The sequence below is a fragment of the Rhinoraja longicauda genome, chromosome 5 (genome assembly GCF_053455715.1).
Source record: "Rhinoraja longicauda isolate Sanriku21f chromosome 5, sRhiLon1.1, whole genome shotgun sequence".
Classification (NCBI taxonomy): domain Eukaryota; kingdom Metazoa; phylum Chordata; class Chondrichthyes; order Rajiformes; family Arhynchobatidae; genus Rhinoraja; species Rhinoraja longicauda.
Window position 1 is genome coordinate 16580082 of NC_135957.1, and position 26430 is coordinate 16606511.

Genomic DNA, 26430 nt, shown 5'->3' on the forward strand with positions numbered 1-26430 from the left:
GTTGGTATTGTTGGCACATTATTGTTGGTAATCTATATATTCGATTAACGATGTATTTCTTGAGCCAAAGATTGTCCAAGCTTCAGTGGATGACCTCTCACCAGCATCCTCAGGGCGCAACCCGAATCTTGCTCCGAATTTCCCGTCAGAAATTCAGTAAGAAAGCGCTGTTTATTCTAAAGCTTTCATTTTCCCTCCCAAAAGATACAACTTATATTGGTAATAAAATCATTACCATCTTATTTTTAAAATAAAATTGACCCCTAAAAAACAACAAAGTTACAAAATTGGAAACGGATCTATAACATTTATGTAAAGGTAGCTTGTGGATGTTACCCCGAGACTCCGCCCAAAGACTGCCAGGTCCTCCAATCACACGGTCCGACCGCGAAATATTAATAAACATGAAAACTCATTGCTATGCACATATCTTAGTAGGGGATCGGCGAGGAGAATTTTTCCTGGGGGCCTAATATTCAACCGAGGAGGGAGAGGATAGTGGCAATCTACCTGGTTATTGGGTTACCATGGCGAGCACTGGCAGGCACTCGGGATTCTTGTTCCTGGTGATTTTTCTACATATAGTGCGTCCTGGTTTAACTCAAGTAAGTGGGTATTCATTTGAACCTTGCCTCTTTATTCTTCTGAAAGTAGCTAATCTTTACTGCAGCTACCGCGTTGGTACTTTCACACCCGTTGCTTTGGACCGTTACATTGGTTTGGCAAGAATATTTAAAAGGAAATATTTAATACAGTGGTCGCTGGGCTCCTCGGTTAGCAGCGTGCCTTGTTTCTCAAATGACAAGAATCGCTGTATTTCTCTTCGACCTGTAAGATCTCCGACATACACAACGGGCCAATTAATTATAGAAAACGTTGAAAATAGGTGCAGGAGGAGGCCATTCGGCCCTTCGAACCAATCATCGCTTCGGGAAAACCACTGCTGAACATTAAGCATTTAACATTTATAGCTAACTCCACTAAGAACTTAACATTTATAGCTACAACGTTTTACTTTTTTAAGAAAAAGGAAAGTGAAACTTGGGTCGAGAAAAAACCCGTTTCCCAAAGAACCGACTTTTCTGATGTGACCATTAAGAGCTATGAAGAATAGGCTGATCGAGCGGAGATGTTGGTGATCTTTGTCCTGTCAGTGGATTACTGTGCCCGTATTGATGTCTAGGAAAGTTGGCTAGGCGGAAGATGAAGGACAAGACATGAGAATGCTTTTTGGTGCTTGGTGTCAAAATTTGTTACTTGGCATATCTTCTAATCTTGTACCTTCTAATCTTGTACCTTCTAATCTTGTACATCTCCGTAGCTTTAGAAAGCTATTCAAGGTGTATTTTGCTATTCAAGGTGTCATTTTAGGCAAAGGGGGAAATGCTTAATCTAAATTGACATTTAATCTAGTTCTACAATATTTAGGGCTACATTAAGACCTGAAACGTTACAGTTAACAGATTAGAGGCGATGTTTTGTAGGCAATGAAATTTTGGAGTAATGAAATCTAGATTGGGTATCGTTCGTTGGTGAATGTTCCATAACCACAATATTGCCATTCGCAAAACATGATAAAGAACACTTTTTTAATTAATGCATTTATAAATCAGTAAATATATTGTTTTTAGACGAATAGAAATATCTTAAATGGCGACGTGAACACACTTTCAAGTTAATATTTAATTTGATTTTTAATGGTTTTCACCATAGGATGTACCAGATGATCTAGGTCTCCCAGGTCCGGCTGGAGTCCCGGGAGTGGATGGGATCGACGTAAGTCATTGGATCGCAACGGTGACCTGTCTCTGCTCCCTCGCTTCTCTTTCCTCCACGCCCTCTTCCCCTTTCCATCTACCCCAACCCCTTGAAATCCGCTTTACAGCATTACACAATGCAAACGAAAGCCGGTACCTTTGATGAAGGAAGCAAGCAAGACCATACAATCATTTCAAAACTTGGCGTTTGCAAAGTGGTGGACGAAACGCCCGCTGGGACAGAGTATCGGGGACTCTACCTCCAACATCAACATGATGCCTTCGCCCTGTTCAAACACCACGCCCCATTCACTCTCTCACTCACTCCCCTCCCCGCATCAGCTTTTAGCCATGATATTCGAATATTTTAATTTGTTGTAATGACATTAGTTCATTTATTCTGATTTACCTACAGGGCCCTCGAGGTCTGGATGGCCCCCCGGGTCCGCCGGTGAGTGCCCCCCCTTCCTTTGCATTGTATCATTTATATATACAAAACATTATTAGCCATTATATATGATCCTCTTTTTCAATGTGAATTCTGTCCAGGGTCCGAAAGGTGATCTAGGTCCGAATGGCGCGATCGGATTGGTTGGAAAGTCAGGGGAAGATGTAAGTAGGAAATTAACTTTAAGTAAGTCATGTGCCGTGCATCAAAAGTGCAAGTGAACAAATATCACCGTCAGTCTGTATCTTCGTCGTGTCCAATGCAGCCTTAAATTGGTGAAACGACTTGGCGACTTCGCTGCAAAAATCCAACAGCGGGGGTGAGAGTGGCGAATTCCAGGTCTTCCGCTTTAAACAAGACCGTTATTGTGCGCAGGTATGAAAGGGCTTGAGCCATGTAGATGGAAAAAATGCAATGCCCTCGCTGAAAAAGAGATGGCGTGCTTTTAAATTCTATCTTTAACTCTGTCTTCAGAATGCGCGTGAGAATCTACCCGGTCCTCAGAGAGGGTCCTCAGGTTAAGCCAGCTGGTCCCTGAGATCAAGGAGGGGGAGGTGGGGGTTCAGACATTCCCGGTTAAAAAGTCTCTCGAGGGGATAAGAACTGCTAGTTCCAATATTGACAAGGGAATGTAAAGGTGTTTCACCGAACTTACTCAGGCATCAGCCTGCATGTCCGTGTGGGTGACAGTTGCTTGTGGCAAAGTGGAACTCCGAGAAGGTTGGGATCAAAGACCTTTGGTTGGGATGTCGTTGGGCGGTCATAGAGTGTGGGGGAACAGGAAGTAGGAGGGAGGTCATGTGGTGAACTTCAGGGGAAATGTGCCCAATTAATTTGAGACCCATGTCATAATAGGATGGAGGTTCGTTTCTGGCTGTTGTCTCTAGTACTTAATTCAGTTGCAACCAATGGGCCCTGCTTGTGGCTGTTCCCAAACTGCCCATTTTGACCTACTAACCTAGGCAATTTTCGACCTTGGTGTTTAAAGGCCGTCAATATCAAATTGTGCACTTTAACATTAAAGTGAAGTCAAATTAAAAATACAAAGTTGTGATAAAACATCCCTAGATCCTTGCCAGGAATTGTGATTGAGGAGTAAGTAGGGGGCGAAGGAAGATCTAATCGTTGGCCTCCTTTTGGATGTTTAATTTATCATATGACTTCAAGTCTCCTCATGTTGGATACAATTCTTTCCTCTCTTCCAATATTTCAAATGTGTTCAAAGAATGAGAAGAACACAACTTTGGTTCACAAACTTTTCATTCCTCCTGGATTATTCAATCAGTATTTTGAATATTAATCTTTAATTCCTGGAGATTCCATTGATAATTCAGGATAATAGACAATAGGTGCAGGAGTAGGCCATTCGGCCCTTCGAGCCAGCACGGCGATTCAATTATTCACAATCAGTACCCCGTTCCTGCCTTCTCCCCATACCCCCTGACTCCGCTACCATTAAGAGCTCTATCTAGCTCTCTCTTGAAAGCATCCAGAGAATTGGCCTTCACTACCTTCTGAGGCAGAGAATTCCACAGATTTACAACTCTGAGTGAAAAAGTTTTTCCTCATCTCCGTTCTAAATGGCCTACCCCTTATTCTTAAACTGTGGTCCATGGTTCTGGATGCCCCCAACATTGGGAACATGTTTCCTGCCTCTAACGTGTCCAATCACTTAATAATCTTATATGTTTCAATAAGATCCCCTCTCATCCTTCTAAATTCCAGTGTATACAAGCCTAGTCGCCCCAGTCTTTCAACATACGACAGTCCCGCCATTCCAGGAATTAACCTAGTAAACCTACGCTGCACTCCCTCAATAGCAAGAATGTCCTTCCTCAAATTTGGAGACCAAAACTGCACACAGTACTCCAGGTGCGGTCTCACTAGGGCCTGTACAACTGCAGAAGGACCTCTTTGCTTCTATACTCAACTCCTCTTGTCATAAAGACCAACATGCCGTTAGCTTTCTTCACTGCCTGCTGTACCTGCATGCTAACTTTAAGTGACTGATGAACAAGGACACCCAGATCTCTTTGTACTTCCCCATTTCCTAACGACACCATTCAGATAATAATCTGCCTTCCCGTTCTTACCACCAAAGTGGATGACCTCACATTTATCCCCATTAAACTGCAAACTGCACATCTGCCATGCATCTGCCCACTCACACAACCTGTCCAAGTCACCCTGCATCCTCGTAGCATCCTCCTCACAGTTCACACTGCCACCCATCTTTGTGTCATCTGCAAATTTGCTAATGAGACTTTTAATCCCTTCATCTAAATTGGGATTACAATTGCTGTCATCTCGAGAGAGAGAGAGAGAGAGCAGATTCATACTCCACTCCCTCTTCTCTAAGGTGCATGCATCAACATTGTGAGTGAACCATTGAAAGACGCATTACTGAACTGCTGTGACACCCTGACAGCCCCTTGCCCACACTAGGAATAAAACCCTTTGGCAATAGTCTGAACTTCCACTATAGCATTTGAATGTCAGTAATGCTGCAGTGAAATCTGAGATCCTAGCTGCGAGTTATCAAACCATTATTGACAGAGTTAAAAAGTCAGGAATGTAGAGTAAATTTTAAATGGTGAGAGTTTGGACATTTCTGTTGCTTAAAGGGACATGGGTGTTCTTGTATATAAGTAACTGAAAAATAACATGCAAGTGCAGCAGGCAGTTGGTGGGGCAAATGATAGATAGCCTTTATTGCAATAGGATTTGGGTATGAGTAAAGTTGTCTTATTATAGTTATATAAGGCCTTGCTGAGACTATATGTGGAGTCAGTAGAGAGTGGGGAAGGAGAATGGCTAAGGTTTTTCAATAAGGGCAATCTGGATGGCGGAAGGTGGCGGGGGAGGGGGGGAGAGAGGATAGGGAAGGAGGTGAACAGAATCACTGACATAAGGAAAGGATTACTGGTATTGGATGTTATGTCTACGTTGGGGTAACATGGAGTCATAGAGTCATAAAGCATGCAAACAAACCCTTTGGCCCAATCTTTTCATGCCAACTATGCTGCCCCATCCAAGGTAGTTCCATTTGCCCAGACTTGGCCCGTATCCCTCTAAACCATTGGTACCAACTGTCCCTATATCTCTTTCCTCAAATCCATCCAAGGACTCAGCAGTTCTTCCAGGTGAGACAAAGGTTCACATGCACCTTCTCTAGCTTTACCAATGACATTTGTTCCTGATGTAGCCTCCTTTTAATCAACCAAGCACAGAGTAGTTGACTGTTTCACCAAACATTTGCACTCCATCTGCCAAGTCCTGCAGCATCTCCCAGTTGCTAACCATTTTAACTCTTCTTTCCACTCCCATATTGACCTTTCTGTCCTGTGCCTCCTCCATTGCCAGAGTGAGGCCACATGGAAACTGAAGGAACAGCATCTCATATTCTGCTTGGGCAGCTTATATGCTAACAGTATGAACATTGAATTCTCCAATTTCAGGTGACTAATCGATGTACATCCTGCCCCCCTCCCCCTCCCACACATCTATCTCCTTCCCCCTCCCCTCATTTTCCCTTTCCACTTATATTCCTTTCTCTGGCTTTACAATTCATACCTTAACCACAAGATTATTTTTTCTGGCTTCATGATTCATATCTTACCTCATACCTTATCCTTATCTCAACTTTTGTCTCTTCATCACTGGCTTTTGTCCAACTATCTACTTATCACAGCCCCCCACTCACCTGTATCCATCTATCACTTGCCAGGCTTTGTCTTGCCCCCACCTCTCTTCCAGCCCTCTCCCCCTCCACCCCACCACAATTAGTCTGAAGATGGGTCCCGGCCCAAAACATCACCTATCCATATTCTCCAGAGATGCTGCCTGACCCGCTGAGTTATTCCAGCTCTTTGTCTTTTTTTTCTTTAAATATTCCCCCTCTCATCTTAAACCCATGCCATGAGTTCGTAATTCCCCTGCCCTTTGTGAATTTGCCCAGTCTAATCCCCACATGATTTTAACATCTCAATAAGATCACCCCTGAATCTCCTGTGCTCCATGGAATAAAGTCCTAGCCTACGCAGCCTATCCCTGTCGCTCTCTAAATCTATCAAAATATTTATATGATAAGCCAAAGGGGCAGAATTAGGGCATTTGGTCTATTGAATCCGCACCGCCATTCGATCACAGCTGATCTATTTTTCCCTCTCATCCCCATTCTCCTGCCTTCTCCCATAACCTTTGACTTTCTTACTAATCCAGAACCTATCAATCTCTGCTTTAATAATACGTAATGACTTGGCCTCCACAGCCGCCTTTGGCAATGAATTGCACAGATTCACCACCCTCTAGCTAAAGAAATCCCCCTTTATCTCCTTTCTAAAGGTACCTCCTTTTATTCTGAAGCTGTGCCCTCTGGTCCCAACTCTGCCATTACTGCAAGCATCCTCTCCACATCCACTCTATCTAGACCTTTCATTATTCATTAGGTTTCAATGAGATTCATCTTTATTCTTTTAAACTCCAGTGAGTGTCGGAAAGAACTGGAGATGCTGGTTTAAATTGAAGAAAGACACAAAATGCTGGAGTAACTCAGCGGGACAGGCAGCATCTCTGGAGAGAAGGAATGGGTGATGTTTCGGGTCTGAAGAAGGGTCTCGACCCAAAACGTCACCCATTTCTTCTCTTCAGAGATGCCGCCTGTCCTGCTGAGTTACTCCAGCATTTTGTGTCTATCTTCAATCTAAACTCCAGTGAGTACAGGCCCAGTACCACAAACGCTCCAATCATCCTCGGGATTTTTCTCATAAACCTCCTTTGGACCCTCTCCAATGCCAGCAAATCCTTCCTTGGATATGGGGCCCAAAATGACTCACAATATACAAAATGTGGCCTGTCCAGCATCTTACAAAGCCTCAGCATTATATCCTTGCTTCTACATTCTGGTCCTCTCAAAATGAATGGTAACATTGTGTTTGCCTTCCTTACTACTGACTCAACATGGAAATTTACCTTTTGCACCAGCACTCCCCAGTCCCTTTGCACCTCTGATTTCTGAATCCCCTTCCCATTTAGAAAATAGTCCGCACCTTCATTCCTTCTACCAAAGTGCATGACTGTATAATTTGCTATGCTGTATTTCATTTGCCACCTCTTTGCCCACTCTCCCAACCTGTCTAAGTCCCTCTGCTTCCTCAACATTACCTACCACTCCACCTATCTTTGTATTCACAAAACCATCAATTCTATCATCCAGATCATTAACATACAATCTGAAAAGTAGCGGACCCATCACCGACCCCTGCGGCACACCATTATTCACTGATAGCCAACCAGAAATGGCCTCCTTGATTCCCACTCTTTGCCTTCTGCCAGTCAGTCAATCTTCTATCCGTGCTAGTACCTTGTCTCCTATCTTGTTTAGCTGCCTCATGTATGGCACCTTATCAAAGGTCTTCTGAAAATCCAAGTAAACAACATCTACTGACTCTCCTCTGTCTATCTTGCTTTTTACTTCCCTAAAGGATTCCAACAGATTTGTCAGGCAAAATCTCCTCTTAACAAAACCATGCTTTCTTCAGCCTATTTTATCACGTGCTTCCCCCAATAACCCCATCCTTAATGAGGACTCTATAATCTTACCAACCGCTGAAGTCAGATTATCTGGCCTATAATTTCCTTTATTTTGCCTTGCTCATTGTCAGCCACAGTTGCCTCATTTCTCCCCTTCGTATGTTTCTTCCTCTTTCTCCCTCCTGCATCATATCATTGGTGGCAAAGTTATGAATGGGGCAGATTGTGCCTAAGGGCCATAGAGTATACCTAATAAATCACCTCACTATTTGCATTATGTGAGATTGGGCCCATTGATCCTGTACAAAAAAAAAGTCACATTTTATTATTGCCATGATTCTGTTGCACTCCCTGTGAACTTTATGTAGCATCTTCAAATATTATGAGAGGCAGATCCCTCGCAACATTGTGAATGGCTTCACAAGTAATTGTATAGAGCCCTTGGCTGACCTGTTAACTCCATCATATAGCACCCATCTTACTTACTAAGATTAAATTGATGACTTGGACCTGGGAAATAGGAACATGGTATTGTGTCTTCTTTCAGCTGCTGGGAAGGTTTAGAGGAAATAGATCTTATCTAATAACTTTTACCATGATTTTGAAATAACAATAACACGTAACAAAAGCAGAGATTCCTTGTAGATTTATATTGTCAGTTCTCTTCTCCAGAAATTTCCCTAGAATGGTGCTGAATGAGGACTTCCGACAGGAAGGCCAGTTACTCATCTCATGGGGTATCAATTCCCTCTACCCTGTAATGAAACCAGATCCTGAACATGCATTTATCCCATAGCTCTGGCCCACAACTCTGGCACATTCTCCTAATCTTCCATGTGTGACTATCTGTCGTGTGGAATCCTCATGTCTTCAACTGATGTCTCTGACAGTGCCTCACCCCACCTCCCTGAAGCAGCTAAACACTGACCTTTCTGCCTTATCTCCAAGAAACCGACCAACTTCAATTAACTGAAATGACACCGCAAGCAACCACCTATCACATAAAGATTAATTAGAAAGTCTAAAGGAAAATTCCTCTTTTATAGGGATTCTTATTTTGCTCTACATTTGGTGTAAATCCCACAGATCCATTTCCTCATCTTTTTTTCTGCATCTTCCAGTCATTTCCAGCTGATGATGGGGTAACCCCTGTAAGAAGTAGTGGGGTAAATGGGATAAATGTTTGTTGTGTTTTGGTAGTTTGAGTAATTGCATTGGGTCTACATGCTGTGTGCTGAATGATTGGTCTGTACGCAGCAATATTCTGCTGTATTCCAGGCGTGCTGGGTGTAGCAGATCGTAGCAATAATCAAGGGAGATAGTTATCGGGCTGGATTTTGTATTCCTGGATTTGAGATGAAAAACTGTCGCAAAGTATCTCCCAATTAGCAGCCTCTGCAGAAATATACAGACAGCAGATTAGGGCTCGTATAGGACATACTACCTTCTCACAGTCCACAAACATTCAGATGCTTGCTGTCCATTCTCAAAAAAACTCTCACAGAGAATAGTGTTAATGTGTGGGGATCACTGGTCGGCGCTGACTCTGTGGGCTGAAGGGCCTGTTTCTTTGCTGTATCTCTAAACTAAACTAAACTAAATTATAGAAATAGTAAGGAGTAAGACCATGGAGGGATTTGAAAGCACAGGTAAGTCTTTTAACACTAAAATTGGGGTGGACAATCGGGCCACAGGTTTTAACCATGTTTGGTAACATTGCAGGAGAAGTCAAGTATATAGCTTGTTCAATCTTGAGATATTAATAGTTTTGTACTACTTGCAATAAAGAATATACTGAGGTAATAACATCAAAACTTCAGTTACTTAAGAGTAAATTTCGAATGGCACATACTAACACTTTACTCTGATGGTTTTATACTCATACAGGGACCACCAGGACAACAGGGGTCTTCAGGGTTTTCTGGGCAACCTGGACCAAAGGTAAGGTCTGCAACACTCACTGTTAAATATCAAACCTTTGGTTTGCAATAGACTCTCACATTGTTCTAAGCAGTACTGAGAAACAGATATGAGGAACCAACTCATTTAATAAGCTAGTAATAACTAAGGTCCTAAAGCACAAATGTAGGACCAAATACTCAGACTGTTCTGAGGCCAAAATGGGATAAACTCCAAATGAGAGACACTTGATGGAAAGTCCCAGAAGTGGCAAATGCGTGACACTGACAGAGTAAATTCGCAGATAGATAGGGTAAAAAGTAAAAACTTTAATCCCCATGTTGGGGAAATCTAATACAGGAGAGCATTGATTTAAGGTGAGAGGTGGGTGGTTTAGTGTGATCTAAGGGAGAAGTTTCTTTACACAGAGTGGTTAGTCTGGAATGCACTGCCTGAAGAGTTGGTGGAGGCAGATACTCTCAACATTTACAAAGTATCCAGACAAGCATCTGAACTGCTAAGGCATAGAAGGCTACACAATTAATGAAGGTAAATGGGATTTATATAGATTGGTGCAATGGTCATCATAGGAAAGGTGGGCAAAGGGCTTGTTTCAACACTATGAATCTATGACTCGATAAGGTAGGAGATTTAATTGAATATGGGAAACTTCTCTGTTGAAAAAGTGGCAAAGTGGCGCAGCTGGTAGATCTGCTGCCTCACAGCGCTAGAGACCGGGGTTCAATCCTGTGTGTTTGTTTGCACGTTCTCCCTGATACCGTGTGGGTTTCCTCCGGGTGCTCCGTTTTCCTCCCATGTCCCAAAGAGTTTGTAGATTAATTGGCCTCTGTAAATTGTCCCTGGTGTGAATAGATACAAATGTGGGGTAACATACAACTAGTGTGACCGGGTGATTGATGGTCGGCGTGGACTCAGTGGGTCAACATGCTTGTTTCCATGCTGCATTTTTCAATTCAATTCACAGTCATTTAGATGTACAACACAGAATCAGATCCTTCAGCTCACCATGTCCATCTGGCCTCTTTGCCCATTTACACCAATTCTATTTCCTCCATAAGGTCCATATCATTTGTGCCTTGCCTATTCAAGTGCCTGTATGTCTCTTAAATGTAGTGATTGTATGTGAACCGACCACCTCCTCTGCCAGCGTCCTCTAGATCAGAACAACTGTGCAAAAAAACTTACCCTGAAGATACTCTTTAAATCTCCTTCCTCTTAGCTTAAACCTGGTTCTCTTCCTTTTTCCAAGCATGGGAAAAAATTTCTGACTATCTGCTCTATCTATGCGTCTCATAATTGTATCTACCTCCACCAGTTCACCCCTTAGCCTCTTTCGCTTCAGCTTCAGGGAAAACACAACCAACCTATCCAATCTCTCTCCATGACTAAAGACCTCCAATCTAGGCGATATCTTGTTGAATCTCTTCTGCACACTCTCCACCAAAGTCAACACGAGATTAGAGCTAAAATGCATACAAGTGCTATTTTTCACACGTGGTAATGTATCATACACCCTCCTGAAAGGCCACCACTTGAAAACTTTAAGACAGGCTGACAGGTTTCTGTTGGGCAAGGATGATACCCATACAGGACAGGCAGCATCTCTGGAGAGAAGGAATGGGTGACATTTCGGGTCGAGAACCTTCTTCCGACGTCTGAAGAATGATCTCGACCCAAAACAGTACCCATTCCTTCTCTCCAGAGATGCTGCCTGTCCCGCTGAGTTACTCCAGCTTTTTGTGTCTATCTTCGGTTTAAACCTACATCTGCAGTTCCTTCCTGCACAGAATTTGTATCAGGTTACCAGCACAGCAGCATGTGGAGGCCAGGAGTTTGGGTTAGGTTTTCGGTCTGTCAGTACTGTCAGTGATACAACCTTTTCTTTATTATTGTTTAGTACTGATTCCATCAGTAATTTTAATCCTGGGAGTACATCCTGAACATTAAGTGAGGTGCCAGTGCACATCATGTTAGATCATGGGTTTAGGCCACAGAAGAAGGGTCTCGACCCGAAACGCCACCCATTCCTTCTCTCCCGAGATGCTGCTTGACCCGCTGAGTAACTCCAGCATTTTGTGTCTACCTTTGATTTAAACCAGCATCTGCAGGTTTTTTTTCCTCTACACGTTTAGGTCACAGATCCTTGTTAGGTGAGGTAGAAGCTAAAACCATTCTACTGGGCCATAATTTTCAGTATGAATGTCCAGTAGCTAAAAGGAAGAACCATAGTTTCATATTAAATAGTTCATTACTTTTATATGTTATACATTTTTCCAACTGTTCTTGAAAAATAAAGGGTCTTGGGTAATTAATATGTTTACTAGATCTCCATTTGTATCCTGACGAAAATATGATTCAAAGTAATTGATTGTGCAATAGCATCGATAATTAATAAAAATTGCACATAATTGCATAAGCACAATCATTAACCAGAAAAATTATAACTGCCTTCACTTTTGCTAAGACCTTATCAGTGTGCCTGATTGGCCCTGATGTATCAGAGGACTCAAAATGTATTAAATCTGAAATAGATAAACATTTGTTTAAAACATTAAAAAAAATATCACCTACCATCAGTCTTGTATGATTAAACATAATTAAAAAAAAATTAAATTTATGTGTAGTTGTATTATCAGCCATAAAATCTCCTTTGGAATAAATGGTCTCACAGATCCTGCCTTGCCTTGCTGTGAGCACATTTTTCTACTGTAATCTTAGCAAGCATATGCTTCAGCCATTGGATTCCTTGCCGTGTTCAGCAGAGAAGCAAATTTATGGTGTCTGTTCAGATATGCATGCCTTGCATTTATGCTGCCTGTCCCTCTCATCCTATGATTTCAGAGTTGAATAGTTTCGGGCCTAAGGCTAATTTCCCGAACTCCACTTCAATTAACTTTCTGTCCAGGAGGATCAGTTGCCTATCTGTGGTTTAGCATATCTTTCTTTGATTTGGTGGGCATTCTTTAGAAATTTCCAGCAAAATGAAAATTGTGTACAGAATCATTGCATGGAATTTTATCTTCACTTCCATTTCTTTTATGCCAGGGACTCCTTATTCCCTCGGTTTCAGGTGCAGTTAAAAACCAACTTCAATATCAGCAGGAGTAAAATTAGTGCTATCTTTTTAATATGATGATTTGATCCAATCATAATTAAAGTTGTCTCAGTAACTCTGCGTTACTAACACATACGTTCATTTTGATTCTGTTTCATAGGGTGAACCTGGTGCAATTGGATCGCCTGGAGCTCCCGTAAGTCAAGATATTTGCAATCATGAAAAGGGTTGAATCTAAATTGTTCAGCAAAATACTGTGAAGAATAATAAATAGAATTCTGTATTTCAGTTGAAAAGAGCTTGAGAAAATAATCATATTTAGTCAGACATGAGGTTTGTATTTGAGACAGCAGATTATTTAATACAATGTTGAAATATCACAACAATATACATTTTGATAGCAAAGTTACCTTTACAAAATTCTGAAATTTAGGTATGGGCACCTTATGAAGTGGGCCATTTGTAATGTGGGCGGTTGTTGGATACTGCGAGGTTAAATAGCATTGAACATAAACAAGGAAATTAAAAGATGATGTTGTCTATTAAGTAGTTGTACAATATGAAGAGAAAAGTAACCATACACAGAGATTAGGACAAAAATAACAGACTGAAGGGTAGACTAGTAGTTCTGTCGTAGATGACTGATGTAAGGTAAGAGTCCAAGTGAAGCCATACAAGGTTAGGGATGGTTCCGGAGAAAAGATGTAGTGAGTTGAAGGATAGATTGGTAAATGAGAGGAAACTTGAACTAAGTAGAGCATGAGTGAGGATAGAGTGATGGAAACACTTGAGGATTATGAGAGGAATTCTGGAAAAGTTGCAGGGGAGGCTTGGGTGACCATTGCAGAGAGATCGGAACAGTTGAGCTAAGAAGTCATAAAAATGCAGTTTAGGATTTTAGGAATGAAGAAGAATTGGGTGTTTTGGTAGATTCTTCGCTCTTCATAACTAGTAGGACTGCAATCGTAGAATGACATAGGTGCATAGTTGGCCTACAGTGGTAGAAGAAAGTATGGAGAGAGTTAAGTGGCCAAAAATACTAAAGTTCTAAGATAGCTTGAAGAAGAAAAGTTCTACTTTCAAACAATGTTGTGGTGACAATGGCCAAAGTTGTCTCATTCTGGGGTTTTGAGGAGTATTGAGGGTTGATGAGAACCAATTCTAAACTTTGGTGGATAAAATGGGCTATATGTCATTGAGCTGTTCAAGATGTTTGCAAAGTTAAATTACAAATTAAGTTGTAGCTTCAGATAATGAAGAATGAGTGATTCATTTCAGCTGGTTAAACATGTGATTTTTTGGAGGGGGGTTTTGCTGCTTCCAGTTTGCTTTTGCTTTTTCTTCGTAATTCAGAGAAATAGGAGATGTATTCTTTGTAAAAGAATAATTGAAATAGTTTGCTACATTGAAGTATTTGATGTTCTTTACTTACAGGGTGAGGCAGAACTGGGGCCAAGTGTAAGTAGAGAGACTGCAATGGATTTGGAAAATTATTGGTTAATTATTGAAATGTGAGCATTTTCCACTCATTAAAATTGTCCTTATTTTGTTTTATGAAGGACATTTCCATTTTTCTGTTTATAGATTTATTTAAATATTCTCTCCTTACTTTGCTTTTGAAGAGTTCCCCATTTCTCACAGCATCTCCCAGATTCCAATCTGCTGCTAATACATCTGCATATTTCGACTCCCGACAAGAACTTCTTTGCAATACTGTGACATTATTATTTTCAGATACTCATTCTGTGGTAATTATTGACACAGGCACAGTGTTTTTTCTCCTCAAGAGTCATGCAACGTAAAAGCCAAGATATAATGTTGACCCGAAAAAGGACCTTTAGAAAGTGACATTATTATATTCTGTGCATTACAGGAAGAACGTTGATGATTTAAGTGTGTACAGTGCAGATTCACCTGGTTGTTGCCACGTGAAAATAAAGATATGAGGTTTTTGGAAACCTTCTCTCCTTTATAACATGGTTTATGGGGCAGAAGATAGAAGTGTTTTAATTACAAAGGATTAGGAAGAGTAGATGGAAACCGATCTGAGCCATTAGTTCTGGGATTTAGAATGTGGGGCCATGTTAAAATAATTAGGTTTAAGAGACTGTGGACAAAGGATAAGAGTAAACATCCTCTTGATAATTCACTCCCATGATTAGCGATAATAGCAGAATCCATATCGGTATTCAGGATTGGATTGAATAGGGAAAATGCATGAAGGGAAAGGTACCTGGACAATGCCTTTCTGTGAGAGTAAAGTCACTCAAGACTGATGAAGCCCAGTGGCTCACCTCGGTGTTGTAACTTCTGTGTGTATTTTTGTGGAATGGATTTAGAGCTCAACTGAGCAGTGCTATTAACTGATGCTTGCAGTGTATAAATGATCTTGTTTGCCTTTTATTCTTTCTATCCATCTGTCCTGATGGTAGTGACACTCACAGATTGATTACGCAGTGACCTTTTAACTTGTCCACGAGGCATTTTTTCATACGTGAGCACTGCACAGAATGCTGAAAGATAGTTTGAAGATTTTGGCAGCACATCTGACTCCAAAACTGTTTGTACCACTTGTATTCACTTGTACATTTTTGGGGGGAATAAGTGAATTGTAGAATACTAGCTGAATTTCACCCATTTTCTCAGTCAGTGTCTCCAAGGCAAGTTACAGAGCCTGACCCAACAGATCAGAAAACAAACCTACCCATTTTAGCCCTGTTTTGCGATGTGCTTATCTCACTAGAGCACATTAAAATATCTAAAGCAGCAAGATAGAAACCAATTCAGAAAGTGAAACTGAAGAAATGACCTTTTGTGAAATATGTTATATAAATGGGGCATGGCCATAATTACTGAAACCACAGTGAACTTTGCCAGTGATGGCTGTCGAATTACAAAATTGCAATTGTGCAGTCTTTGCATCTCAGCCACTGGTGTTAGCGGAAGACGGTTGCACTTCTGGCCATGCTTCCATTTCAGCCAGATGTCTGTTACCTGCTGTTGTGCAGAAAATGATTGCGGGGTATTCAAACACCCCACTTGCTCTGTTGATTATTTTGCTGCTTCTGTTTTCTTTACTATATTTAGCTAATCCTACCTTGATGTGTTTGGTAACAATTGGTGATATCTCATTAACAAACTACATTTCTTTGGTGCAGGGGTCTTCTGGTCCATCTGGACTTCCTGGTGAACTTGGTCGTGTTGGGCTTCCTGTGAGTATTTGATCTTTTCTTTACATTGTTTATTGCTGATATGCTTAAATAAAAATAGCAAGTAGAATTAAAATGGAGGTCTATATTTATGTAATATGTGAAAATGAACACCAAAGAGTGAATGTTATAATAACAAATTATTATGGCATTGTTAGCAATTAATTGGCTGAGATACAATGTAATGCAGATGCTGGTTTACAAATTTAAAAAAACTAAACTAGAAAAATCTAAATGCTGGAGTAAACTCAACAGGTCAGGCACCATCTCCAAACAAAAATACAAAGTGCTGGAGTAACTACAAAAAAATTACAGTGCTGGGGTAACACTTAAATGCAGTTTTAAGGTGAGGGGGAGAGATTTAAAAGAGGCAAGTTTTTCCTCACAGAGGCTGGTGTGTATATTCACCTTATCTGTGAGCCTCATGATTTTATAAACCTCTGTAAGATCACGCCTCAGCCTTCTTTCCCCCAGGGAAAACAACCACAGTCTACCCAGTCTCTCCTTAGAACTTAAACCCTCCAGTCCCAGCAATATCCTTGTGAATCTTTTCTGCTCAATCCCTTCCTAAAGCATGGCAACCTGAACTGCACACAATACTCCATCCCTGACCTAACATCTTGTACAGCTGTAACTTGATGATCCATACAGTTTAGTCTATACTCCTATCAGACCTTCTTCACTCCCTGTTCTGCCTGTCTCGCCTACTGGACATGCTCGACTTAACTTCTGTATTTACCTCAACTTTCTGATCTTTCCTGACCAAAAACGTAATTTGTCAATTTTTTCCGCAGATGCTGCCTGACAGTTGATTTTTTTCCTTTACTGCCACTTTGAGTTCAACCCTCTTGCCAGACTGATTATAACCCTCTCGAGTAACTCTAGCAAATCCACAAACTGCAATACAGTTACTCATCCAGGGTACTCCAACGGCACACCCTAAACTTAAAAAGACAATAGGCACATGAAAATACTGCTGCACATTATCTTGAGATGAACCTATATCAATGTTCTTTGCAGCTGGGTCAAGGTCCAAGGTCTCCCTATCTAATAGTCTTTGAAACTCTTGAGCCCTAACACGTATTGTATGGATGTCTCATCTACTGTCTGCGTAGATGAATGCCTATGCATGCCTATTTATTCTATGTGTGCATGTGTGGTACAAGTGGCACAAGCTGCTTTCTTGAAATCCACATACTTGTGCAACTAATGCCCAGAATAAGTACGCAGACAACCTAGATTCTGCTCTCTGTTCTGTAATAGTAGTTGAGAAATCAACTGTTACATAATTGTTGAGTCTGTAATCATGCTAATAGAGTAAAACAGAAATTGCTGAACACACTCAACAGGTTAGAGAGAGAAACAGAGTTAATGTTTCATGTCGACGATCTTGTGTTGGAACTGGGAATGGAATTTTCAACTTGCAAAGTTGGAGAAACAAAGCGAATATCTGTGATAGAATTCAGACGAGGATTGCTCAGGTGATCCAAGTGCTGTTGGTGTGGTCTTAGAGAGGTGGTGAATGCTTGTTAATCATAGCTGATTTGTATGAGATAGTATAAACTGTGGGAGTAGATTGTGGATAGTAGAGAAAACACATTGATGGGACTCTGAACTCAGATGGCATTTGGAATACTGTGAAAAAGTGTGAGGTTATCTACTTTGGAAGGAGGAATGAAAAAGCGAAACATTATTTAAACAGAGTGAGGTGACATAATATTTCAATGCAATGGGTTCCAGGTTCCTAGTAAATAAGGCACAAAGAGTTGGCAGGCAGGTAGAGTAGGTAACCAGGAAGGCTAATGAAAAACATAGACCTCTGATGCTAGAAATCAAAATAATAGCAGAAAATTATAGAACCAGTCAGCAGGTTAGGCAGCATCTGTGAAATAAGAAACAATTAACCTTTAGGTCGATGACTGTGCTGACCGGCAGAGTGTTTGCAGTACAATGTGTTTTTATTAAGGCTAATGGAATGTTGGGCATGGAATATAAAAATAAGAATGTTTTAGTACAACTTTACAGGAAAGGGTTGCCCCTCAGGATGGTATTAAATCTTGTCCCCTCAACTTAAACAGATGTTATGTTGTTTTTGATTCTCCTACCCCACGTAAAAGATTCTGTTCGTTCACCTTATCTATTCCCCTCATGATTTTATAGTCTTGGTCTTCATGCTATCACATGCACTCTTTCCGTTCTTTCCTCCCCCCATCCCTATCCCTCTCCTCCCACCTTCAAAGTGAAACACATCTGTTTTCCCATTTTACAGTTTGATTGTAGGATCTTGACTTGGATTATTAATTGTTCCCCTCTCCACATCCTGCTGTGTGTTTCCACTGTTTTACGTTTTTATTTCAGAATTTGCAGTTTTTCACTTTTGTCAACTTGCTAATGGGTTTGTCCATCAGTTGCTTTTTGGTATGAATGGAATCCAGGCTTCGGAAAACGTGCTATCGATTGATTTTCTGTTCTAATATGCTCCTACTCAATATATCACTGCACTAAACACTTTCAATGCACCAATCTTTGTATTATGTTGAATGCTATTGCCGATTAGCCATCTGCTCGTTGTCTAATCCAATCTCATTTGGATCCTATGCCGCTGAGGGCGTCTGTTTCTGGATGCTGATATTGCTATCCTCTTCCCTGCCTGGTTGCACATTTGCTTGAGGACTTGTAAGCAAAGCCTGACAATGTCATCGATATTTGAGTTGTGTTGACAGATAGTTCCTTTTCATTTGACCCTAGTATGGTATCATGCTTGAAATTCTGGTGTGTTATTCTGATGTGAACTGGGGGTAACATTTCTAGTAGTCTATGGGGGAACTTATGCATGTTAGGACTTACACTTAGCGAAGGGAGGCTATTGTATGTCTGGTGGTTTTGCGCAGTATGTAAATCGAAAGGAGCTGCTTGCAGCAATGGCATTCAACATGGCTTTTCTGGTTTAAGGGTCTTTGCCATCTTGAGGTACAGTGCATCCATTTTTGGGGCTTGGTGGCTGCCATGCATCTCCATGCCCATCTTATTCATTTGTTTTGTCAGCAGGGTCTGGAGAACTTTGTCCCCTTCTGGATGGAGGTTAATTCTCCACCACTAAATTGCGTCATGGATCTTCCAGCGTATTATAATCAGTTCCACCATGACCTCTATGAGATGTAGAGTGGTTTTAACTGGTGGAGCTTGGCTTCAACTAATGGTGATCACTTATAAAATTGGGTTCCTTGTTAATGGAATTGTTCCAGCATGGGTTAATCAATCATCCCAGTTCTTGCAGCCACTTTTGGATCCTATACAGTTTGTCTATACCTTGTAACTTATGGCGCTGCATCACTTTTCAGGACCTGATTGCTGCCATTCACTTTCACAGTTGTCTCGTCCCACAGCCTTTTGAGCATGTGGCTGGATGGCTCCTCCTGGCTCCTTGTGGATAGAGGACATCTCTTTGTCTGCCTCCCCCACCAAGGCATCCATTATAGTCTCTGAAAATCCTGGAGCCCGCACTCTTCCATCTTGTGCCATGTTTCCCCAGGCAAGTCGCAGTCCTGTACCTTGTCATTGCTGACATCATCTGATTACTTTTTCGCATCTGTTTCTGACCAAAGACCCTCACATTGTGTAACCATTTAGATTGGCTTGGACATTCTGATGTATACATTCTGATTAGCAAAAGTGACATATATTTCATTTTTGGTGATTTTATGTATAAAAATGAACTAATTTGTAGGTGCAGATGCCTATAAAATTAGACCAACAATGTTTTAAAGTATTCAAATGAATACTCGGCTGAGTGGGTGTTAATCTATATATATATAGATTAACCTTACTCACCTTTTGCCTGTGGTGTGCATTGATCAAGTTTTGTTACATTTTAAAAGTAATTAACTTAATAAACTTTAATAAATGCGCTCGCCACCCCCCCCCCCACCCTGCGCAGCAGCGCCGGGAGGACCGGTGCCCATCCCAGCATGCCCTGTGCCTAACCCTCCTCCCGTGGTGCAGCGCGGCGGCAGAGGGTCATAGAAGATGGCCGCCGGCAGGCCGAGCATGCCTTGTGGCTGCTCTCTTGCTGCTGGTGAGTGGCTTCCTCTCTCCTTTCCTCTTCCCCCTCGCCTGCTCCCGGCCCCGTGGGAGACTCCCCGGCCGGCAACGGGTCCAGGGTCGTCAGTTGGGGGAGGGTTGCCGGGCCCGCAGGAGAGGTTTGGACCCAACGGGTCCATGGGTCATCTAGTCTCTTATAATTTTGGCAATCAGAATATTATTTTAAAATTAATTTATACTGTTGTCCCATCTACTTGCTATTTTCATCCTTCTGCTTGTTCTAGTGATACCAGCGATGTACTTATTTAATTCAATTTCCATATTACTCTCTCACCTCCTCCTGCCAGATTGCTCCTGTATGGAACAAGTTCAATCATGCCTATTTCTTAAAGTAGCGACTTATTAATGACTAATTTTATCTCTAAATCTGCCATTACCTCTGATGGAGCTAATGCTTCTGATAACAATTTAAGTTGTTGTCTTTTACTCCTCCATAGGTTGCAAAGGAATATGCAGGTGGTGGTTTTACATTGTGTCTGCTGCTCTTATCCTTCTCGGTGAAAGAACTGTCAGTGTAGTATGAGTGTGTAACTGCAGTGCATTTTGTAGATGTTACTCACTGTCGCACTGTGCATTGGTATTGGTGTATTGAGTTAGAGTGAAGAACTTTGGGTGCTATCCAGACAAATCATACCATACGTGTGCATTAAGTAGTGCAAAAGAGAAAATAAACAGAGCTCAGAATATCGTGTTATGGAAAGAGAGAGATGCAAATATAAAATGTACAAGCGCTGCAGTAATGTAAATTGCAAGATCGAGAATTCATCCTCATGGAGATGGAGGGAATGATATTTATAGTGGTGGATGGGTTTCCAATAAAAGGGGCAACTCTATCCTGTCTGGTGTTGAGTTTCTTGAGTGTCATTGCACTGGACTCATCCAGGCAAGTAGGGAGTGTTCCATCACACTCCAGGCTTGTACTTTGAAGGCGGTGGAAAGGCTTTGAGATGAGTCATCACAAGATAGCCAATCTCTGCTCAACTTTGTAGCCACAGTATTTATATGAATGGTGATCTATATCGATGGTGGGGGGGGTTTGATGATAGTGATGCCATTCAATTGCCAAGGTAGGAAATGGTCTTTGCTGGCCTGTGTCTGAATGTTTGTCTAGGTCTAGTTGCAAGAAGGCATGGACTGCTTCCTTTGCTGAGGAGCTGCAAATAAAATAGAGCATTGTGTAGCCTTCGTCACCTCTGACCTTGCATCCATAGGAATGTCTTTGGTGAAGCAGCTAAAGAGGGTTCCCTGAGGAACTCCCGTATTGATGTCCTTGGGCTGGAATTTACTTCTGACAATCAAATCATTTTTCCTATGTATGAAGTTTGAGTCAAAACATTGAAGTATTTTCCCATAATCTGGTCCTTTGTGAATTTCTAAATAGACAACTGGTTACCTCACACTTATTTTCTGCCAATCTTAATGATTTTAGTCAAGAACCTCTGCCTTTATTCATTCTCTCTGTTGCCATGTCAATCAGTTGTTCTTTCACATCTTCAGGCCTCTAGACTCCTGCAAGACTTGAGGTCTGCTCTTGTTTTTATTCCCATTGTGGATCAATTAAATGCCTCAGAGTGTTTCATCTGAGGGACGGAAGGTAGGGAAGGAAAATAGTAAGGAAATTATTTCCTGCTATTTTTGCTTGGAGATGGCGTAGGATTTGGGCGAGGCCTTATACCCGGTTGTTTTGCTCCCTTACTAGTCTGAGTATGTTTTACAAACAATGTGTGAGAAGAATGCCCAAAGCTTTGTGGATTGCCAAACAGGCCTTACAAAACAAGGCCTGCATTTCTTTATGTGTTCCAACTAGATGCAATGTGTGAAGGAAATGGGGTGAACCTGGGGTAGGATTAGGATTGAGAATGGGGTTAAGGAATAGCACTATTCAGGGATTGGTCGGCAGTAGCATCAGTAAACAATGGAACGGAAGGGCTGCGGTGCAGTGGTAGGTGGGATGCACATCTCTGACCATCGGTATTTGGAGCATGGGGAGAGACGTCATTCAGAAAATTCTAGCAATTGGGGAGCAGTGCATGGCAGGATTTGTAACCAGACTGTAGAAACATGGGTTGTGTGAGAGAGGGGTTGGATTCATGGATTTACTGAAATGCATTGTGAATTTAGTTTTCAGTCTGATGCCTGATAATGTTATTTTCAATAATTATTTTGTCTGAACCATATTTTTATTTTAATCCCAGGGTGATCGAGGACCTTTGGGACTACCTGGACCACCAGGGCCTCCTGGACCCAAAGTAGGTCATTTATAATTTTACTGCAATATTTATATATTTATATTTATTATCCAGCACACATAATATGATTGTTTCTGCTTCCAGATTGTTAATGGTGGTTCATTATATACTATTGAAACAATGACTTATTTAACTAGCATAACATCATTCTACCAAAGCACCATTCATTAGCATTTTTATTCCCAAAGTAACTGAGGCATAAGAAGAATTGATTTTTTTATTGTACCATCTGAATTGTGATGGACAAAGCCAATATCCATTATCAAAGATATTGATAAAGCCATTTAATATCCATCCAAGGGCAAGATTCGTCAATATCAGTCACGCAGAAATGAATATGGTTTACAATGGGATCCCAATTCTTGTTGAACCATTCTGGTGAAGACCATTTTCACTTCCATTGTCTTGTTTTGGTTTCTGAAAAAATATCTCGCTTGGTAGTGATGTTCTTTAATTCTTATTTCCTGGATTTTAGCTTTATGAAAGCAAATGGCAGCAACATGAAAATCCAAATTTATTCCTAAATTCCTCTTCCCAGTAAACCATTTTTTGATTTTTCTGCTATCCTGTTTGATAGTTTCTTTAAAGACCATGAGACCATATGAAGTAGGAACAGGCATAGGACATCTGACCTATCGTTACCTCTCCCATTCAATAAGATAATTGGTGACCATTTCCTCATATTATACGATTTTCTTAACATTCTACAATCTCTTAACAATTTGCCCATCTTAATACTGAGCGTATTCATGGGGTCGGGCTCATCGGTCTTGGAGATTCAAGATCTCATCTGGACACATCTTAAATATAGCCAGAATCTCCAACACCCATCCCAGACAGCATTTTTCCAGATTCCACCCATACTCTGGGTGAAATAAATCTTCCACTAAACTATTATTTCTTACCTTCAATTTATGCCTTCTGGATTTTAAACACTTGTGTGAATTTGTAATAAATAATAAGGCCTCAAACATTCTTATCCAAATGATTAATATATATAACAACAAGGTTACTGTGCTCTAATCTTTTAGACCAGTCTCCCATGTTGGACCTTGTAGGGTCCTACTGGAGTCTGTGTAGCCTCTCTCTATTGACCGTCCTCATCAATGCACTTTGTTACTCCTTGATCTGGTAGGATCTCCCTTCTAATCAAAATTACGCTGGCTATCTTTGATTAATCTCTGTTTTTGCAAGTGTAGATTAATTCCGTTGTATAGATTATTTATCAATAATTTTCCTACCACTGATGTTAAACTCGCAGCCCTGTAATTAATTATTTTATTGCTGCTAACTTAAATAATTTAGATTTTTCATTGTATTTTATTGATTTGATAGTTTGCCCTCATTCCCTGAAGATATTGGGAAACAATCCACTGTTTTAAAGCAACTTTCTATTGTAATTCATCTTTTCTACACATGTGTACCTTGCTGCTTAATGGTGTCAGATAACTGAACGGGTACAGCCTGATCCTGTCCTATGAATAGCAATGACGATTGGAAACATATCTTTCCTTCCTCTGTACCCCATCTTAGATTTTATATTAAACGGTAACATATGAGTTATTGCATTAGAAGAGATGTCAAAAATAAAGGCAAAGTCATGAGAACTTCTTGGTTCATGCTAGGTGGAGCTTTCATCCATTCAGTTATGCATGAATTAGAAACACAGAATCATGAAATAACATGCTAAAGAAGGCCCTTGCAAGAGCGATGCAGTTAGTGTATTAATCCAACTTTGCTGAAGCCTTTTAAGGGCAGCACGGTGGCGCAGCGGTAGAGTTGCTGCCTTACAGCGAATGCAGCGCTGGAGATTCAGGTTCGATCCTGACTACGGGCGCCGTCTGTACGGAGTTTGTATGTTCTCCCCGTGACCTGCGTGGGTTTTCTCCAAGATCTTCGGTTTCCTCCCACACCCCAAAGACGTACAGGTATGTAGGTTAATTGGCTGGGCAAATGTAAAAATTGTCCCTAGTGTGTGTCGGATAGTGTTAATGTGCGGGGATTGCTGGGCGGCGCGGACCCGGTGGGAAGCGCTGTACCTCTAAAAATTTTTAAAAAAGAGTTTTTGAATCTCCTTCCTCCAGCTGCTCAGGCATGCATTTCAGATCATTATAGTTACCTGCTAGTTAAAAATATCAATATTTTTCTTTTCTTTTACTGTAGGGACTTCCAGCAGTAACGCACGGTGAAGGCAGTGGGGAAGTTCTGGTAAGATTTCAGGAGTATTGATTCATTTTCTCCACTGTGACATATTCCATATTAATTATTGAATAGAATGCCTGTTTGTTTTGCAGTGCCCTAATGCATGCCCTCCATCCCTTCAAGGTTATACTGGTCTTCCAGGAATGAAGGTAGGTCTCCAGTTTATTATGACTGATACAAAAAATAAATACATTGAGAAATGTGATGAACAAGTGTTTTCATTTCATTCATCCCTTTGATGCTTAGGGTCATAAAGGTGCAAAAGGTGAAGGTGGTGAACCAGGCAAACAAGGACACAAGGTAGGATACAAAACTTGCCCCAATCAAGTTCGTAATGTAATTCGATGAACCCAGGTAGCCTCTGTGTTAGATTGTGTTTTCTAGGAACATGTTCACATGTTGGTCAATTAACAAATCTTTTTTACTAATTTAAATGTCTGATAAAAATGACAATTATTTTCCTCGTGGCATGCATCATTAATTTATATTTTATTTCATTTGTTCATACAACTTTGCAGTTCCAAAATATCATCATCAATTTAATGTATTGATGGCGCAGCTGGTAGAGCCGCTGCCCTCAGTGCCAGAGATATGGTTTGATCCTAACTTTGGGTGCTGCCTATGTGGAGTTTGCGCATTTTCCGTGCGGGTTCCCTCTGGGTGTTCCGGTTTCCTCCCACATCCCAAAGATGAGCCAGTTTGTAGGTTAATTGGCCTCTATAAATTTTCCCTAGTGTGTAGGGAATTGATGAAAAAGTGGGATAACGTAGAATTAGTGTAAACGGGTGATCAGTGGTTGGCATGGGCTCAGTGGGCTGAAGGGCCTTTGGGCCTTTAATTTAATTTAATTTCCTCTACAATGGGAATTAGTAGGACATTCTCCACTGGCTGGAGCCACAAAGGAAGATGGCTACAGTTGCTCATAGTCAGTTGTATGCAGCCTAGGCATTGGTGCCCGAGTCTCTTGTGGGAAGCCTTAGGCCAAATATTTCAGCCGCTGAGCTCCATTGTAATGTAAGAAAATAACCGCAGATGCTGGTACAAAGCGAAGGTATTTATTTCACAAAATGCTGGAGTAACTCAGCAGGTCAGGCAGCATCTCCGGAGAGAAGGAAATGGGTGACGTTTCGGGTCTCGACCCGAAACGTCACCCATTCCTTCTCTCCTGAGATGATGCCTGACCTGCTGAATTACTCCAGCATTTTGTGAAATGAGCTCCATTGTAAGGCTAGAGTGGAGCTCTTTGAAAGCATTATGGGAATAATGATAGCAAATGTTCTGTTTCATTTGCAACTCCTCCGATAATGAAGCACCCTGGGGCTGACAAGGTCCGTTGATTGCCTGAAACAAATAAAGCTCCTGTAAGTAATGGCTTACTGGCTATGAGCAACCTGGATTTGTGAGACTGGATTGCCTAGACCTGTTGACAGTGTACACTGCTGTGTCTTAAACTGGCAGTATGAGGAAGAGAATCAGTACCTTTGTCTACAAGTTGATAGGGAAGAGGCAAATAATCATAATGCTGAGATCCATCAGACTGCTTAATGTAGATTACAATTGAATCAGGTCTGCACTGGGCTGGTGATCCACCTGGACCGGATCTCCAGAGCAAATGACAAGAAGATCTCCAACAACCTTGTGCTTATCACTTGCATGTGGAACAAGGAGGTGGACCCTTGCCAAGTCAGATTTAACCAGAAGAAGACCTTTGACATCCATTGTATAATTAAAGCTTTGGGAACAGGATGCAGAAATGGATACAACTGTCAGTAGCACAGACCGAATCAATGAATGGAAAAAAGAAAGCTTCCTGATCAAATCTGAAGTTAAGCAAGGCTGTCTTCTCTCTGCTGTTTTACTTGTGTGTAACATTAAGCCTACTGTTGAATCTACTGGAAAGAATACAAGGACAGAAGAAATAGAAGCCCTCAATCTCTACCACCCATGACAGGCACAT

At 41.2% G+C, this 26430-nt stretch overlaps 1 protein-coding gene across 1 annotated transcript in view; it reads left to right on the top strand.

Moving 5' to 3' along the window:
* Positions 1-441: 441 nt before the first annotated feature.
* The window catches only part of col9a1b (collagen, type IX, alpha 1b), an 82294-nt gene continuing 56305 nt past the window's right edge, over positions 442-26430 (top strand). Inside the window, exons 1-12 of the mRNA XM_078398994.1 lie at positions 442-605; positions 1714-1776; positions 2173-2208; positions 2307-2369; positions 9625-9678; positions 12873-12908; positions 14147-14170; positions 15871-15924; positions 22218-22271; positions 24435-24479; positions 24566-24622; positions 24720-24773. Coding sequence (XP_078255120.1) covers positions 528-605; positions 1714-1776; positions 2173-2208; positions 2307-2369; positions 9625-9678; positions 12873-12908; positions 14147-14170; positions 15871-15924; positions 22218-22271; positions 24435-24479; positions 24566-24622; positions 24720-24773 — 618 coding nt within the window. The 5' untranslated portion in view covers positions 442-527. The remainder of the gene's footprint in view (positions 606-1713; positions 1777-2172; positions 2209-2306; positions 2370-9624; positions 9679-12872; positions 12909-14146; positions 14171-15870; positions 15925-22217; positions 22272-24434; positions 24480-24565; positions 24623-24719; positions 24774-26430) is intronic.